We start from the raw sequence: 18,765 nt of genomic DNA, 5'->3' as shown, positions 1-18,765 counted from the left end.
AGTAAGACTGGTCTTATAGCTGTCCTATAAAATTTTTCTTTCAATTTTAATAGGATTTTACCATCACATAACACCCCCGATGCATTTCTCCATTTTAGCCAACCTGCCTTAATTCTATGTGCGACATCCTCGTGGATTTCTCCATCTTTTTGAATCACTGATCCCAAATATCGAAAATGGTCTTTTCTTTGTAAGATTTGGTCTTCTAATTTTATTATAACATCATCCACTCTTGCATTTTTACTAAATTTGCATTCCATATATTCTGTTTTCTTTCTACTTAATTTAAATCTCTTAGATTCTAAATTGTTTCTCCACAACTCAAGCTTAGTGTTCACTCCTTCTTTTGTTTCATCCACCAACACTATATCGTCTGCAAATAGCATACACCATGGCACATCTGTCAGAATATCATTAGTGAGTTCATCCATTACTAGGGCAAATAAGTATGGACTTAGTGCAAAACCTTAATGCAGTCCTATTGTAGTTGTAAATGGTTCAGTATCCCCTCTGCATGTTCTGACCCTTGTCTCTACACCATGATACATGTCCTTAAGGGCTTGTATATAGGCTATTTTGACTCCTTTCTTCTCTAAAACCCTCCATAATACTTCTCTAGGGACCCTATCATAGGCATTTTCTAGATCTATAAACACCATATGTAGGTCCTTCTGATGATCTCGATACCTTTCCATTAGATGCCTCAGTAAATATATAGCTTCCATTGTTCACCTACCAGGCATGAAACCAAACTGATTTTCTGACACATTTGTTTCTTTTCTGAGCCTCTGCTCTATTACTCTCTCCCAGAGTTTCATGGTATGACTCATTAACTTAATTCCTCTATAATTTTCACAGTTTTGAACATCTCCTTTCTTCTTGTATATAGGAACCAAAGTACTCTTCCTCCACTCATCTGGCATCTTTTTTTATTTAAGGATGGCGTTAACTAGTTGCGTTAGCCAGGAGATGCCCTCTTCTCCCATGCATTTCCATGCTTCTATTGGTATATTATCTGGTCCCACTGCCTTATGATTTTTCATCTTTTTTAATGCTTGCCTTATTTCATTTGAACTTATGCGTCGATAGAATGTGTAGCTCACATTCCCTTCGGAGTTACTAAGATGTCCCAACCTAACTCTTGTGTCACCACCATCATTGAATAATTTTGTGAAATACTCCTTCCATCTCTCCTTAATCGCTCCCTCATTTACTAAAACATTTTGATTGTCATCTTTTATACATTTCACTTGATTTGAATCCCATGTTTTTCTTTCTCTTGCTTTAGCTAATTTATATATATCCCTTTCTCCATCTTTTGTATCAAGTCGTTTATATAGATTCTCATATGCTTTTGACCTTGCTTCACTAACAGCTCTTTTTGCTGTCTTTTTTGCGTCTTTATAATTTTTTTGATTTTCTTCATTGTTGCATTGATATACCGCCTTATAGCAAGTTTTCTTATTTTTAATTTTCAATTGTACCTCTTCATTCCACCACCAAGACTCCTTAAAGTTAGGGGCTCTACCATTTGTCTCTCCAAGGACTCCTTAAAGTTGGCAAGGTATGTAAGTTATAGAAATCTCTCTATGGGTTAAAGCAATCTCCAAGAGCATGATTCAAGAAATTCAGCACTACACTCACTGGGTTTGGGTATACTCAGGGAGAAGCAGATTATACTCTCTTTACTAAGTGTTCAAATGGAAAGAGGTGCATCCTCATTGTATATGTAGATGATATCATCATTACAGGTGACAACACTTAGGAAATTGCAGCACTCAAACGAAGGTTAAAGGAAAAATTTGAAGTTAAAGATCTTGGAACTATAAAATATTTCTTGGAGATGGAACTGGCCAAAAGCAAGGAAGGTATCCTAATTTCACAAAGAAAGTACACATTGGATCTCTTTAAGGATACATGTATGCTAGGTTGCAAACCAAGGTACGCACCTCTAGAAAGAAATTGGAAGTATTTTGTAGAAGATGATAATCCTGCACTTGATAAAGAAAGGTATCAAAGGCTAGTAGGAAGACTAATTTCTCTCTCTCTCACTCGTCCTGATATTACCTATGCAGTGAGCATCATGAGCCAATTTATGCACTCACCAACTCAACAACATTTAGATGCAGCATATCATATTTTGAGATACCTGAAAGGGACACCAGGAAAAGGGTTATTGTTCAAGAAGGGTAATGAACGAGGGGTTGAATGCTTTATTGATGCAGACTGGGTAGGGTCTGTTATTGATAATAGATCAACCTCAAGTTTTTGCACCAAGCTATGGGGAAATCTAGTAACATGGAGGAGTAAGAAACAGACAGTGGTGGCAAGAAGCAGTGCAGAGGCAGAGTTTAGGACAATTGCCCAGGATATTTGTGAGCTTATATGGCTGGTGAGACTGATGGAAGACATGAGAATGCCCCTAAAATTTCGAACATTCCTTTACAGTGATAGCAAATCAGCCATAAGTATCATCAATAATCCTATACAGCATGACAGGATGAAACATGTTTGGATCAATAGGAGCTTTATACAGAAGGAAATTGAAGAGGGAGGAATTAAATTGATCTACATTCCTACAGAAACTCAAGAAGCAGATATCCTTACAAAGGTAATGTCAAGACCAGGGTTTGAGATACTGATTAGCAAGCTGGGAATGAGAGATCTATTCACCAGCTTGAGGGGGGTGTTGGAAATCCGAGATAATAAGTTAGCTTATGATAAAGATAGCTTATGGAAGAGACTCGACCACATGGAGCTAGCTGAAGATAAGGATAAAGAAGATTGAAGAGATTGAAGTCCCAAGAGATTGAGGAAGAGCTCCTAGATGATAGGAGAAATTATAGGAACTGATATTATAAGAGACTCTATCTCTTGTACAATAGGGTTAGCAACATAGAGTAAATCTATATAATAGGCAATCTCGCATGAATATAAATTAATTGAGTTTGGTTGTTTTCTTCCAACTCGGTTCTTCTAGAAGTTGCAGGATTGGTTAGGGTTTGTTCACCTAGCAACCAACCAGTGGACAAAGGAAGGTACCAAAGACTTGTTGGAAGGCTGATTTATCTCTCCCACACAAGACTTGACATCGCTTTTGTAGTCAGCCTTGTGAGCCAATTCATGCACAGCCCAACTGAGGATTATATGCTTGCTGTAAGAAAAATTCTAAGTTACCTCAAGTCCACTCCAGGTAAGGGAATTCTATTTAAAGCAGGGAATGAGCTGGACATCAAGGGTTTCTCAGATGCTGACTATGCTGGGTCTATCATAGATAGGCGGTCGACAAGTGGCTACTGTGTTTATCTAGGCGGAAACTTGGTGTCATGGAGGAGTAAGAAGCAAAGTGTTGTAGCAAGATCAAGAGCAAAAGTGGAATTTAGGGTTATGGCCCTTTGCCTATGTGAAGTTTTGTGGCTAAGAATTATCCTTCAAGACTTGAAGATTCAAGCCCAAGGACCAATTAGCCTTTGGTGTGATAATCAATCAGCAATCAGCAATTAGCATAGCCCATAATCCTGTCCAACATGACAGGACTAAACATGTTGAAATAGACCAACATTTCATCAAGGAGAAATTGGAAGCCGGCCTAATTCATTTACCCTATGTGCCATCCGAAGAACAAGTTGCAGATATCCTAACCAAAGGGCTACCAACGAAGAGGTTTGAAGATTTGGTAAGCAAGCTGAGAATGTGGGATATACATTCTCCAACTTGAGGGGGAGTGTTAGCATTCGGAGTATTCAATGTGATATGAGTTTCCTAAAATCGGTTTAGGGAATCTTGCCTAAACCAATCTTAGGAAACTCTCCTATATATACAACTGCTATCCTTTCCTATTGTATAGTTTCCTATTTCATAGATTGATTGCTTTCCTTTTATGTAAATATCTCTTAGATTGATTGCTTTCCTTTTTATGTAAAACCTCTTCTATAAAAGAAGAGCCCATGTAATTAGATTAATGAATTAATAGAAACAGAATTTTTATTCCATTGTTTTCAATTTTCCTTCAATTGGAGATTGCGATTGCAGGAGAGATTTACCAACTTCTGGTGTTTGGTTCAACTGATGCTTGTAATTGCTCCAGCTAGCTCAGGTTGTGATTTTCAAGTTAGTTGAAAACTGTAATTGATTGTTCGGGGCTGATTGACATATGCTGCAAGGGTTTTTCTCCTTATCATATGCTGCATATGCATACAAAAGCTGCTATCAGCTTTCCCCTAGAATCTAGGAATTCAAAAAACAAATTTAAAAATACAATACAATAACAGATAAGATAGAATTTAAACATGAAAATTAGTTTTCCTCCTATCTTTATGGATCAACTGTACCTAGATATCTTCTTTTGAAAATTAGTTTTTCTCTTCTTCTTATCATCTTATCTCTTATTCAAATCAACTGCTCTTATCATCATTTAATTTGGAATTCCACTCTAATCCCGAATTTCTTCCTCAACACTCCCTCTCAAGCTAGTGAATAAATGTCTCTCATTCCCAACTTGCCTCTAATTAGCTCAAACTCTTCTTTATTCATGGTCTTGGTGAGAATATCAGCATCTTGTAAATTTGTAGGGATATATAAGATTGATTCCACCATCCTCGATTTCTTGCTTAATGAAATGTCGATTGATTCTCACATGTTTCATCTAATCATGTTGGATCATAATATTTACTACACTGATGGCCGATTTGCTATCACAATATAGTTTTGTAGGGATAGTTATTGGCACTTGCAGATTTTCCATAAGCTTCCCAAGCCATATCAACTCACATATACCTTGAACTATATAGCTCGGTATTCTGCCTCAGCAGTGCTCCTAGCCACCACACTTTGTTTCTTGCTTCTCCATGTCACAAGATTCCCCCATACCTTAGTACAATATTCGAAAATAGAGTTATTATCTTCTAAAGATCCAGCCCAATCAACATCCACAAATCCTTTTATTCCTCTGTCCTTATTCTTTTTGAACATCAGCCCCTTTTTAGAAGTTCTTTTAAGGTATCTCAGGATATGATAAGTAGTATTAAAATGTTTGCTAATGGGTGAATGCATAAATTGATTCACTACACTCATTGGATATGTAATATCAAGTTGTGTAAGAGATAAATAGATTAATTTTCCCACTAACCTTTGATATCTACTTTTTTCCACTGACGTTTCTATGCCATCCTCTTTAGGCTTCCAGTTGGGTTCCAATGGTGTTTTGGCTAGCTTACAACCAAACTTACCTATCTCCTTTAGTACATCCAACATATACTTTCCCTGGGAAATAAAGATTCCCTCTTTACTCCTCGCTACTTCCATTCCTGTGAAATACCTTAGTTGTCCTAGGTCTTTAACTTCAAATACCTATTGTAGCTTGTAATACCCGAGAATGTTCAAAGGACTCGTGTAAATTTACCTTGAGCCATAAGTGAAATCTTCAAAAGATATTAAGGCTAAAACGTAATTTTCGGTATAGTTATGAGTAACCGAATCAACTGCAGGAAGTGCCCTAGAGCCTAGATTCCAAAGGAAAATAATACGGCATTGACGAGCATTTTGAGACGTGATTTACGGCATCGAAAGAAATCAAATCAGAAATAGTTTTTGGTATAGCTATGATTCAGGCTGAAAAATCGAATGGTCGTAAAGGACTTCCGGAGAGTCAACGGAACCCTAAGAAGTTTCACATTTTGCATAAGGAATAACCCTTAAGTGATTTCGGGAGGAAACAAAAGAGTTTGCGATCAAAACATACATTCGGGCCTAAGTACAATTTCTTAATTTTGCCCGAGGGAGGTCGAAAAGAAGTTATTCTTGAATTTTCGAGGGTGAAATAGAAAGTTTAGAACTTTTGGGTCGTAATGTAAGTATTGGGAGATTCAGGGGCTTTATGGAAAGGGGCCAAATCCAATTTTGGAGTTGGTAAGGGGTGAAAGTGTAATTTTCAGAACTGGCAGTGTGAACACTGCCATGGCCGGTGGCCGCCTTTCCCATCGCCGATTTTGGTCGAGGTAGGCTGCCAGAGGAGTCGCAAGGGCTCCAAGAGTAGGCCTAGAGCCATCATGGCCAATCCTTGGTTGAGAATCGGCCACGATGATGGCCGATTTGATAGAAATTTCGGCCGTGAGATGGCCGGAATTTCAGCCTCTGTAACCCGCCGTTTGAGGCACGTCAAGGTCGATTCAAGGCCATTAAATGGTTGTGATGATGATGGGGGACAAGGAATTGACAGGAATGGCCGTGTTGCGACTTGAAAATGGCTATAAATAGATGAGGGTTTGGCCGAGGGTTTTCACAAGTTTGGGCTTCAAATTGCTCACATTTTTGGAAGAATTGAGTGAAATAGATAACGGGCTTTTTCTCTCGAGGTATTGAGGAGGAATTCTAGAGATTTCCGTAAGGTTTTGAGGTGTTTTGAGGCTGTTTCTAGGGTTGGCCAAAAAAAGGGGCACACACCGGGGCCAAAGCTTTGGCCGGCCAATTGATGGCCTTCCAATGTTGGTTTCAAGCCAATAGAGGCACCATCAGGATCGACTGGATGTGTAGAACATCATGGAGGGAAAAGTCAGCATCGTCGATGTGCCGGCGCTGGAGAAGATGACTGGCGCTTGAGCTGCAAGCGCAGACCACGCGCCTAGCGCGTGAAGGCACACGCCTATGGGGTAATTCTGGAATTTTTTTTATTATTATTCTAAAATTATTTTATGAATTATGGTGGAGAAAAATTTGGGAAAAACCTTGAGTGGGTATTTATTTTGGAATTATTGAGGGAAAAATAGGAAGAAAATAACTTTTGAATTGCATGGAATTATGAGGTGTGTCATATGTCAATAGAAAACTCAAGATCTCAACTACAACTTCCTATATTCATGGGCGATGTTTCAACTTTCCAACTATATTTTATGACTGTTTGAAGTTTGGTGGTCAGTACTCATTGGGTGGAGCGGGAATTGCGAATTTTTGAGCATCTTTTAAATATTTGTCTTTTCTTTTGATTATTATGTCATCCACATTTGAATTTACACTTTTGCTTTAATTATTATGTCACCCATGCTTGGAGAGATGTTCCAAGACTAGTATTTATATGTGCAATCTTGTAATGTTTGGCATGAACATTTTTATTAAGAAAGTGCAGAGAGCATTTTACCCTAATTCTTATCTAAGCAATTCATTTGTTTAGTGGCGAATTTATTTGATTCTTATCACTCTTCCTTCTTCTATCTTAAGAGTGGCGAATCAAAACTGAAATTTTTTTGTTTGTGGTGAATTTTCTTATCAAAGAAGGGGTGTTAGTATTTCTTTTTGCATTTTGGGCATATCATAAATAGAAGTGAGAATTGTTCTTAGTTTGAGATACTTTGTGTTATTAGGAGTTTTTGTGTGATTGTGTTTTATATCGATTTGAGAATTCAAAAAAATGCATCTTATAACCAAGGCTTCAGAAGTGTAGATATATCCTTGAATAAAAGCATGGGAAATTAGTAATCTTTGGATTAAAATAAAATTATAGCTAGCAGCAGGGACAAAAAATAAGTATCAATAGTTGCTATAGATACAACATGTAATAATCCCATTCAATCTAACCGCAAATATAACAAAACTTAACAGAAGTGCATAAGAGAAACATAGTTTCCACATAACTTGGAGGCAGAAACCACTGTTGAATTAACAGATAAGGCAATGATCAAATAATCGTTGTTACCAGATTCAGTAAAAAACAAAAAAGACAAAATACAGATCCAACAAAAGAATGTAACCTTGTTCAAACTTTGGTGGACAATGGAAACACTCAGTCTAACATTAGGATGATAAGAAATGGCATACCGCTAGGGCAAAAACCAGACACGAGCTTCAGAATAGACTCATAAGGAAAACATCAAATCTCTTAGTAACCAAACAAAACCTACCTAAACCTGACAAATTACTCTGCAATTCTTGTATTTCCTAAGGTGGTCTGCATTCTTAAAGTTTGTCAGTTTATCTCAAAAAATAGTAGACTTTGCTGCATTACCAGCAGCGGGTTTGATCATTCTCTAAATTAACAAGTTCGGATTCATTTCTTACCTACTTCAACATTTTGTACAAAGTATAATAATAATAGAGGGAGTACCCCACACTTATGCTAATAGCTCAATCATATAAAAAGTAAGGAAACATAACTGAGGATCTTAAGAAAAAAAATATATATATATGACATTTACAAACATGAAGAGGCTTACACATAGTACATGCATTACCAAAGCCAGGTAACAAGGGGGCAGCAACCATGCAAGCGTTCCGGGTTACTGCAAGAAGAAGATTAAACTAAGCTGATAAAGACAGAATGTCTCACCATCTTAATGCCATCTTAATGGGTGTAGTGAGGCACGATGTAAATACATCAGCAGGAAATTCTGGACTCTGAGGAAGAGTCTCATGTGCTTCACAGGCAGCAAGCAGAATGCAATCCCTCATGGAAGATCCAGAAGATGTGTTCCAGTCCTGAAGCTATAAGATTGCCAATCATACTAATAGTCAGAGACCTAAAGTAGAAAACAGAAAGGGAGACCAATTCCCTCCTTTATATATAATCTAATTCCTTGTTTATAAGAAAATTGTACAAATGAAGCATCAAGGAGACACTTCAACAAGTAGAGAGAGAGAGAATACACCAGTACCAAGACTAATTCCTGTTACATTTCTTACTTACCAAAAAAAAGAAAAAAGAAAAAAAAATCCTATAACATGGCAAAATAAAGTGTCAATTATCAATTGACAATAAACAGTATTGAATACCTCTATGAACGCATTGACAACCATTCCAGCAGCTGAGCAATCAAAAACATATATTGATGGTGTCTTTAACCAGGAATCAAGGTCACTAATCGGCAGTGGGATGTATTGTGTATAGCTCTGACAAGACAAAACAAACAAAAAGAAGATAAAAATACTAAAGATGAAAGCTAGATAATGGGAACACATTTGGATCAGTGACAAAACCTTATTGAATAGCCAAATTTCACCATTAGCAGTTGGCTTTGGCACACCATGCCCATTGTAGTGAAAGAGAACTCTTTCAGACTTTGCACTCTTTCGACATGTAGTACAAAGTTTCTTCACTTCTTCTACAGTAGGATCTAATTGGATCTTGTAGCGGGCCTGTCCATATTTGAACAAATTAGGCAGCTTTGAATGATGGATTGCAACCCAGTTTTAAACCTATATGCATATATATACACACATAAAAAGCACTATTTTCAATTCCATAAGAAATTGAGTGCTTTACAGAACCAACCCAACAGAGGAAGAGCACCTCTTAATGCGATAACGTGGAGGGAATGCCTGCAATCTTTATTATTTTAATAATTAATTATATAAGTTATAGCCTTCTTATTCAAATATTCACAGGATTTTGAACCCTCTTTTCTAATATTTAAACTTGGAACAATTACAGGAAGAAGACCATTTGCTTTGGTTTGAACCATAACTCCAGTAACAATATGAACATGAGAAATTAAAATTATGGGGAGGGAGATCCCTGACGAAACTGGATGGAGTATGAGGAATTGTGAAAACTGAATACTTCCTTGATAATAAACATTTGTACACGGCAGTCCTTTTATAGAGGAGAAATAATACAACAAAGGAAACAAATAATGCCTGTGAAAGGAAAGATACATATGTACAACATTTAGGAAACTTTCCTAAGTTTGGACTAGCGAAGTATCCTATTCCGGTTATAGAAACTTCTAAAATAAGAAACAGCAACAGCAAATCTTCAAATCTTTGTAATCTTTGTTTGATAATCCTTACAAGATCCAACACTCCCCCTCAAACTAGAGAATTGATGTTTGTCATTCCCATATTGCATATAAGGACTTCAAACCATTTTACTGCCAATCCCTTAGTGAACACATCAGCCACTTGTTCCTCGAATGGAACATGAGGAATATGAATTAGACATACATCCAACTTCTCTTTTATGATGTGCCAGTCTATTTCTATATGTTTTATCCTGTCATGCTAGACAAGATCGTGTGCAATGCTTATGGTTGATTGGTTGTCACAGAACAGTCCAATTGAACCTTGAATCTTGATCCTCAAGTCTTCTAAGATGATCCTAGCTACAACAATTTGCATAGGCCAAGTATCATTGCCCTAAACTCAGCCTTTCCACTTGATCTAGCCACAATACTTTGCTTCTTGCTCCTCCAAGATACAAGATTGTTGTCAGATCCTCGATCTGAACAGAGGCCTTCCCGTAACTTGGAGAAGACAGAATAGGCGGGAAAGAATGAAACGAGAAAACGAGGGAGGGAAAAGAAAGAAAGAGACAGATAAAGAGAGATAGAATTTGAGAGAGAAAAGGAGGGAAAAGATTAGTGTAGTATTCTCACATGATCCCCATCCTCGTTGTAGTCTTCTTATTTATAAGGGAGGCGGTTAGTATATCTTCTAGAACAGCCAAATGGCCAGCCAAGTGGCCATGTGCACTTAGCTTTAATTCTCTACATTCGCTAGTCCATGCACCCAAATAACTACCTCAACTAACTGAATGACTAATTACAATATTACCCCCTTGGCTATGACAACTCCCCCCTCGTTGAAATATTTCTTGCCCCCAAGAAATTAAAGGAGGCTAGTGGCCCGGGGAAACCGTTGGAGAAGATCGAGGAGATACTCCCAAGTTGTGTGGTCGGGATGCAGGTGCGTCCACTGCACCAGAACTTGCGTGAGTGGCAGAGAATCCTGGTAGGTCACCCTTCTCTCCAGGATGGCTTTAGGCTCTGCTTCAACGATGGAATCTTCCTAGAGTTCTGGCAGCTCTTGACTGACGCCTGCTGTTGTGCCAATAGCCTTCTTTAAGAGAGAGACATGGAATACTGGGTGTAACCCCACTCCATTAGGAAGCAGTAGGCGGTATGCCACGGGCCTCACCTTCTCGATAATCTTGAAGGGTCATAATACTTAGAAGTGATTTTAGATATAAGCCCCTTAGAAAAAAGATGTTGAAACCGCTTCACCTTCAGAACAGCTTCCTCGCCTACCTCAAAATTTCGGTCTATGCAGTGCCAGTCCGCCATGTGTTTCATGCGATGTTGAGCTGAAGTGAGCTCCAATTTTATAACCTACAAGGCCTCTTGTCTGGCCTGTAAGTACTGGTCTGCTGTAGTTTCTGTAGTTTCTGCAGGGCTGTAGCGCATGATGGCCGGGATTATCGGAGGGGGATATCCGAATTAAGATTCAAAGGGAGTTCACTTATGGGCAATGGGGTAATTGGTGTTGTACCACCATTGGGCCAATGCGATCCGTTTGTTCCAGCTTCGGGGTCAGGTAAAACATAGACACCTTAGGTATGTTTCAAGGCACTGATTAACCCTTTCCGTTTGGCCGTCAGTTTCCAAGTGGTAAGCTGATGACAACCGTAACCCAATTCCTAGGCCGTGAAGTAAAATTTTCCAAAATTGACTGGTAAAGATCTTGTCCAGTTGTCCCTATCAGAAATGATGGCCCGTGGCACCCCGTGTAGCTTGAAGACGTGGTCCATTAGTCTCCGGGCTACCTCTGTAGCCGTAAAGGGATGTGCCAATACAATGAAATGGCCAAATTTGGTTACCTAATCGACCACCACCAATATAGTGTCAAAACCTTCAGACTTGGGCAACCCTTTGATAAAGTCCATGGTTATCTACTCCCACACTTGGGAAGGTATCTCTAAGGGTTGGAGGAGCCCGGGGTAAGGCACCTGCTCATGTTTACATCGTTGGCAGGTGGTACATCTTAGGACATGCTGAGTCACATCCTTCTTGAGCCCCGGGCAGTAAAAGAGTTGCTTTACTCGATGGTATTTTACATTTAGCCCTAAGTGACCACCTATAGGAGAGTCATGTAGAGACTGTAGAATCTTCTTCTTCAATTGCTCATCCTCCCCAATGACCACTCTACCATTGTATTTGAGCAATCCCCCCTTCAATGTATACCCCGAGTCATCTTGAGGTTGTACCAATAGTCAAACGAGTAATTCTTGGATCCAATTGGTCTTCTCGTAGCTGGTAGATATGCCATGCACCCAGTATGGTATCAAGGCTGAAATGGCATGTGCACTGCCCTCCATTCTCTTTTGGACAATGCATCCGCAACCAAATTTTCTCGCCCCTTCCTATATTGGATTACATAGTCAAATCCCATGAGCTTTGAAATCCCTTTCCTTTGTAGTTGATTGTGAGCCCTTTGTTGGGACAAGAATTTAAGGCTCTCATGGTCAGTCCGGATGGTGAAAAACTGACCTTCTAAGTAATATCTCCACTTCTCTACTGCCATGAGGACAGCTAGCAGTTCTTTGTCGTAGATACTTAGGCCTACATGCCTTGGAGCTAGAGCTTGACCCAAATAAATATCATGACCCTATGAGCAATAAAAGGGTATTATTGTAATAGGATAAAATAATTTGTTAGGGATATTTTAGCAAGTGGTTAGAAGCACGTGGGAGCATGTGCTAGGCTGTTAGAAGGCAAATATGCCTATAAAAGATTGCTGTAATGGTTTGTTTTGTTATCCAAGAAATTAATGAATTGAAATCTGTTTTTCTCCTCTTCCAAATTCTCTCCCCTTTCTTGATCTTCATCTCCCTCTTTTTCTGCTCTCTAATCTCCCTAACACTTCTTCTAATCTCTCCCTCATTCTTCCCATTTCCTCCTTAATTCCCTTCTGTTCTTGGCTTAACTAAATCGGATTCTTCCGATTCCCAAACTGATCCTAGGTTAAGCCCTAGGATCATGACAATAAGCTATCAACTTGCCTTCTTAGATTAGTACTGCCCCTACCCCTGAGTCGCAGGCATCTGTCTCCAATATAAATTCTTTGGAGAAGTCCGGTAGTGCTAGTATGGGTGCCTTGGTCATGGCCTCTTTAAGAGACACAAAGGCATTGTCGGCCTCAACTCCCCATTGGAAGTTGTTCTTTTTCAACAAGCTGGTGAGGGGTTTACTGATCAGGCCATACCCTTGTATGAACCTCCAGTAGTAGCCGATGAGTCCTAAGAATCCCCTCAATTCTTTGAGGGTCTTAGGTTTGGGCTTAGGTTTGGGCCATTGTGACATAGCTACAATTTTCTGGGGGTCAGTACTTACCCCTTGCCCTGAGATGATATGGCCAAGGTACTCCACTCTTGCTTCTGCAAAACTACACTTGGACCTTTTCACATAGAGTTGATGGTGGTTGAGGATTTCAAATGCCTTCCTTAGGTGGTTTAGGTGCTGGTTAAGGTTGGGACTATAGCATCCAATCTCGATTCCGTCTGTTTCACCCTGGTCCCGTCGGCCATCCTTAGCGCTCAGGTCATTGGCTCTGATACCAATTCTCATATCCTCGATCTGAACAGAGGCCTTCCCGTAACTTAGAGAAGACAGAATAGGCGGGAAACAATGAAATGAGAAAACGAGGGAGGGAAAAGAGAGAAAGAGGGAGATAAAGAGAGACAGAATTTGAGAGAGAAAAGGAGGGAAAAGATCAGTGTAGTATTCTCACATGATCCCCATCCCCGTTGTAGTCTTCTTATTTATGAGGAGGCGGTTAGTACATCTTCTAGAACATGTGCACTTAGGTTTAAATCTCTACATCCGCTAGTCCATGCACCCGAATAACTACCTCAACTAACTGAATGACTAATTACAATATTACCCCCTTGGCTATGACAATTGCCACCTAAGAACACACAATACCCTGTGGTTGATCTCCTATCAATGAGAGATCTTGCATAGTCAGCATCAGTGAAAGCTTTAACATCCAACTCAGCCCCTGTTTTGAACAATATCCCCTTTCCTAGAGTAGCTTTTAGATAGCTTAGAATCTTCATTACAACCTCCTCGGTTGAGCTGTGCATGAATTGGCTTACAAGGCTAACAGCAAAGGCAATGCCTGGCCTAGTATGAGAGAGATATATCAAACGGTCAACCAACTATTGATATCTTCCCTTATCAACTGGCCGACTACTAGGATTCTGCCATAGCTTGCTATTAGGTTCCACTGGAATATTAGTGCCTTCGCCTCCAATCAACCCTGTTTCAGCCAACAAATCCAATACATATTTACGCTGAGATAGGAAAATTCCGGGCTTAGAGTAAGCAACTTCAATTCCTAAAAAATACTTGAGGATACCAAGGTCTTTAATTTCAAACTCTTGGGCTAAATTCTCCTTGAGCACCTTCTATTCTTTTTCATCATTTCAGATGACAATTATCTCATCCACATATACTAGTAGAGTAGTGACTCTCTCTTCCCTTGAGTGCTTTATGAAGAGGGTGTGATCACCCCTGCTTTGACTGTAACCCGTAGCTTTCATGACCTTAGAGAATCGATCAAACCAGGCCCTTGGGGACTGCTTAAGTCCATCGAGGGCCTTCTTGAGCTTGTACACTTTCCCGATATCTCCTTCTTGGAATCCTGAAGGCAAATCCAGGAATACTTCCTCTTCCAAATCTCCATGTGGGAAGGCATTCTTTACATCCAATTGCTGTAATTTCCATCCAAAATAGGTTGATAATGAAATGAGAATTCTTACTGTTGTCATCTTTGTCACAGGGGCAAATGTTTCAAAATAATCTATGCCATAGGACTGAATATAGCCCTTGGCCACCAACCTAGCTTTATATCTCTCCAAAGTTCCATCAGCCTTGTATTTGAAATTGAAAACCCACTAGCAGCTTACTAGAATGACTCCATTTGGCCAAGAGACCACTTCCCATGTCTGATTCTACTTTAGTGCTCTCACTTCCTCCAGCATAACTTGTTCTAGTTCTGATCCTTTAGGGACTCATCTACTAATTTAGGAATGAAAATAGAATCCAAAGATGCTAGGACAGTGGTAGGACAGAAAATTGGTCAAGAGGTGTTGAGTACAACTTCTGACCCCCTCTCTAACAACAATAGGAAGGTCCAAATCATAAGAAATAGGGTTAGGCTAAGCTAAAATTGAAGGGCATATGAATTCCTTACCTGAACTGGGGTCGGATGTTGGTACATGCTAAGACTCTAGAACAAGTTGCCTTCTTTTGAATACATAAGGGGATCCTTTAAACCTAGCCAGAGACCTTAGCTGTTGAGGAGCAGCTTACTTAGTAGCTAGCTCACTGTTGTCCGAGGAGCTGAGGCTGAGGGGATGAAACAGATGGAATAGATATGAACTATTGATCAATACTGGAGCATGCAAGTAACATCCCAAATTTTCAAACTCAAATATGAGATAATACCTGAAATTATTAGGTTCTAATACTTGAGGAAATATGTCCTTTCAAGGGATTATAGAAACCTTGAGTCAAAGGTTCAGTTTCTGAACCAGGGACAAAATCGTAAATATTGAAATTCGAGTAAAAGTATAATTTACCCAAAACCTTGGGTATTGGCGTAATAAGTCTATTTTTTGGTGACCAAAAACTGCAATTAAAAATGGCCCAGGGTCTATGTGCAACCTAGAAAGTTCGGGCCAAAGCGTTGTTTCTTGAAACCTTAAAATATCTCATCAAAATATCTTTGCTTTGCTTAGCCTCCAAGTTGGGACACGTGGTGCGTTTTGGTTGGAAGCACATGGGCGGCAATGATGAAACCTTATCACTTCGCGATGCATGGTGGATTTTGATTCATTGAAAAACTCTATAAATATAAAGCCTTTGTAGCCTTCATTTGGACATTCTTCAAGAGGGGAAAGGAAGAGATTTTGGAGAGGGGAAACGCTACAATAATAGAGGGAATGTTCTGCTAAAATCGGGGGAGAAAATCGAAGAGGAAGCGAGGCTTATTGGAAAGTTCGTCTCTCTATCGTAAAGTGTGCCAAACGCCATCGAAACTTGGAGGTTCTTTTACAATCTTGTACAGGGATGAAAGGGGAGTCCGTAGGTCCAAACAACGGTCGAATCAGAGCTAAAACAAAAAAGTTATGGCCGAAATACCAAAGTAAGGTGGAGCTAGCCGATTTTTAAGAGAGGCGCGTGCAGCTCACGCACCGATAAAAAGCTGCGCGTGGGACCTCCTCTTGACCTGAAAATTTGCAGAGTTGACCCTCTTTAGTTACCTACAACCCTATATAAAAATATGTTGAGTTTGGTTTATGAAATCTTGTGATATTTGCAGAAAACCATTCCCGAACATTGTAAACAGTACTCCGGCAAGCCCAAACCAACAACGCGAGTGTTTCTTGCATACTTTTGCTACATCCCAATCATTTTGGCTTCATTGGGTGAGGGTGTTGACTTGCATATCATGCATTTGTGGCTTACATGTCATATTTTCCCTTGTTTATGCATATTCCTTCTACTTTGTCATATATATCATGTTCGTGTTGGTGATTGTGGCTAGTTGTTGGGACATCATGGAAGATCTCGTGCTCTTACGGTGATCCAGGAGTGACTATGATGACCGCAAGGGTGATTGCAACACCTTAGCATTGCTACCACAGAGGTGGATTTCATAATAGCATTGTTGCATTTGCACGCACATACCTTTCCTTGTCTAATTCACTCATTTAGATGTAATATCTAACTTAGGTTGATGCCCCTGGAACGTGGATATTAGAAGTGTCAGGTATTTCAGGTTCCAGTTCAAAACATGGGCAAGAAGGTGGAGCTTCGCTAGCCTTGGGTTTTTGATTTATTATGTACGCGTGCAATTGTACAACAATAATGCATTGTAATAGCAGCTAGGATACTCAAGTTTGTAATAAGTATAAGGATGCCCTACAATTGTACTATAGTGATAAGTTGTGTCTTTCTAAAGTATTGAGAGTCTTACATTCCTTGTACTTGTAAAGAAAATCTAGTGGAAACCCATTTATCTAGCTTTGGTTAAGCTTTCAGGTTCGATCCAATGCTTCCATTGGCCAGGGTTTCCATAACGCCCGTGAGGATGTTAGCTTATATTTTACGTCGTTGGGTATTTGGAAAAATAGGGGCATTACAATGAAAGTGCTAATTCTAGGGTAGGAAAAACATCTCCACAGCAATGTTCACCATAAACCAAATTCTCCCCCTGCTGACCATCCTGAGGGGAACCAAAGAAAGGAGTGGATCAACAAATGTTACATCTTTGGAGACAAAAAATTCCCTTGTAGAGGGATGATAACATTTGTATCCCTTTTGAGTGGGAGAGTAACCTAGGAAGACATACCTAATAGCTCTAGGATCAAGCTTGTCTCAGTGATGTTTCGGAATGTGAAGAAAGAAGACAACCAAATACTTTTAAAGGAAGAGAAGAATGTAAACTAAGGTCAAGGAAGTAAGTAGACAAACACTGAAAAAGCTCTGATGGTTTAAGATTTCAAAAGGTACTCGATTAATCAAATAAGTTGTTGTAAGAACAGCTTCTCCCCAAAAATTCTTAGAAACATGGTGATTGTGGAGAAGGGTTCTAGCAACATTTAGAAGATATCTCATCTTCCGTTTAGCCACTCCATTTTGTTGTGCCGGGTCTACACAAGAAGACTCGTGGGCAGTCCCTTCTTGTTGGAAAAACTTATGCGAGTGACTATTGAAGTAATCTTTTGCATTATCAGTACAGAATTTTTGTATAACAGAGTCAAGATGAGTTGAAATCATTTTACAAAAATAGGGTAGAATAGTTCCAATAGCAGCTTTATCTTTTAATACGAAAATCCATGCCATTCGAGTACAATCATCAATAAAAGAAATAAACCACCGAGCCCCAGAATAGTTAGGTATTTTAGAGGGTCCCCAAACATCTGAGTGAACCAAAGCAAAAGGTTTAGAAGACATTTTATTCCTAATTGGATAGGACACATGGTGATGTTTAGATATTACACACACATCACACTGAAAAGTACTTGGACCTAGATTCCTAAATAATGAAGGAAACATGCTTTTTAGGAGAGTGAAAGGAGAGTGACCAAGTCTATAGTGATGCAGCCAAATGTGAGAAGCAGGATTTGAGGTAAACTGAGATGAGCAAGCAACCCTTGGCTGATTTCCCCTAGGACAATTACCCTTTCACGCCAAAAAATACAGCCCATTTTGTCTTGTCTTCATGGGCTGAAATTCACACATGTGAGGAGAGAAAATAGCACGACAGTTTAAATCTTTAGTTAGTTAATGAATAGACACAAGATTGGTGGACAAATTTGGTACATGAAGAACTTGTTTGATGGCAAGGTCTGGGCTAAGGGTGATCTTGCCCTATCCTTTAATGGGAACTAAGGTTCCATTGGCTATTGTGATATGTTTAGAGGTTACAATAGCCTCATAAGTGTCAAAAACATTAGGATCAAGGGTTATACGGTCAGTGGCTCATGAATCTAGGATCCAAATGCCATTCTTATCAATTTTTGAGGCAGAAAATGGAGTAGAATGTAGACAATTACATTGTTGAGCAAACAAGCAGGCCCATCCTGAATTGATTTGAGGAAGGCCTTGAATTTGTTGATTTCTTCAACATTCAACTGAGTAAAATCAAAACCAGGGATAGGTCCTGTCTTATCAGTTGTTCCTCCCTCCTCTTGCCCCTTGCTGGATAGATAGGCCTGATTCTTTGATGCCACACTTTTATGTCATGAACCTAGGATTCATAACGGACTGAAATGGACAATCGGAAAGATCCGATTGAAATAAGGTCAAGAGCAGAATGTATTAGAGGGAAAATTGAAGAAGACTAGGGGAGAAATTAGAGAGAAAATGAGGGAGAGCAGAATAGATAAATGAGAGGGAGATTTGAGAGAATTCTTAGAGAGAGAATGAGAGTTTTCAATTATCAATTCAAGCATATCTCATCCTACAGCTGAGGCAATACATATAGCCTCAC

General features: G+C 39.4%; 1 protein-coding gene across 1 annotated transcript in view; it reads right to left on the bottom strand.

Moving 5' to 3' along the window:
• LOC127789244 (regulatory-associated protein of TOR 1-like) overlaps positions 1–18,765 on the bottom strand; it is a 92,680-nt gene that overhangs the window by 24,523 nt on the left and 49,392 nt on the right. Inside the window, exons 4-6 of the mRNA XM_052318083.1 lie at positions 8,965–9,123; positions 8,761–8,877; positions 8,318–8,472 (exon numbers count right to left, since the gene is read on the bottom strand). Coding sequence (XP_052174043.1) covers positions 8,318–8,472; positions 8,761–8,877; positions 8,965–9,123 — 431 coding nt within the window. The remainder of the gene's footprint in view (positions 1–8,317; positions 8,473–8,760; positions 8,878–8,964; positions 9,124–18,765) is intronic.

This window comes from Diospyros lotus, chromosome 13 (genome assembly GCF_014633365.1).
Source record: "Diospyros lotus cultivar Yz01 chromosome 13, ASM1463336v1, whole genome shotgun sequence".
Classification (NCBI taxonomy): domain Eukaryota; kingdom Viridiplantae; phylum Streptophyta; class Magnoliopsida; order Ericales; family Ebenaceae; genus Diospyros; species Diospyros lotus.
The sequence above is the reverse complement of the archived record's forward strand: the minus strand, read 5'-3'. Positions and strand labels throughout refer to the sequence as shown.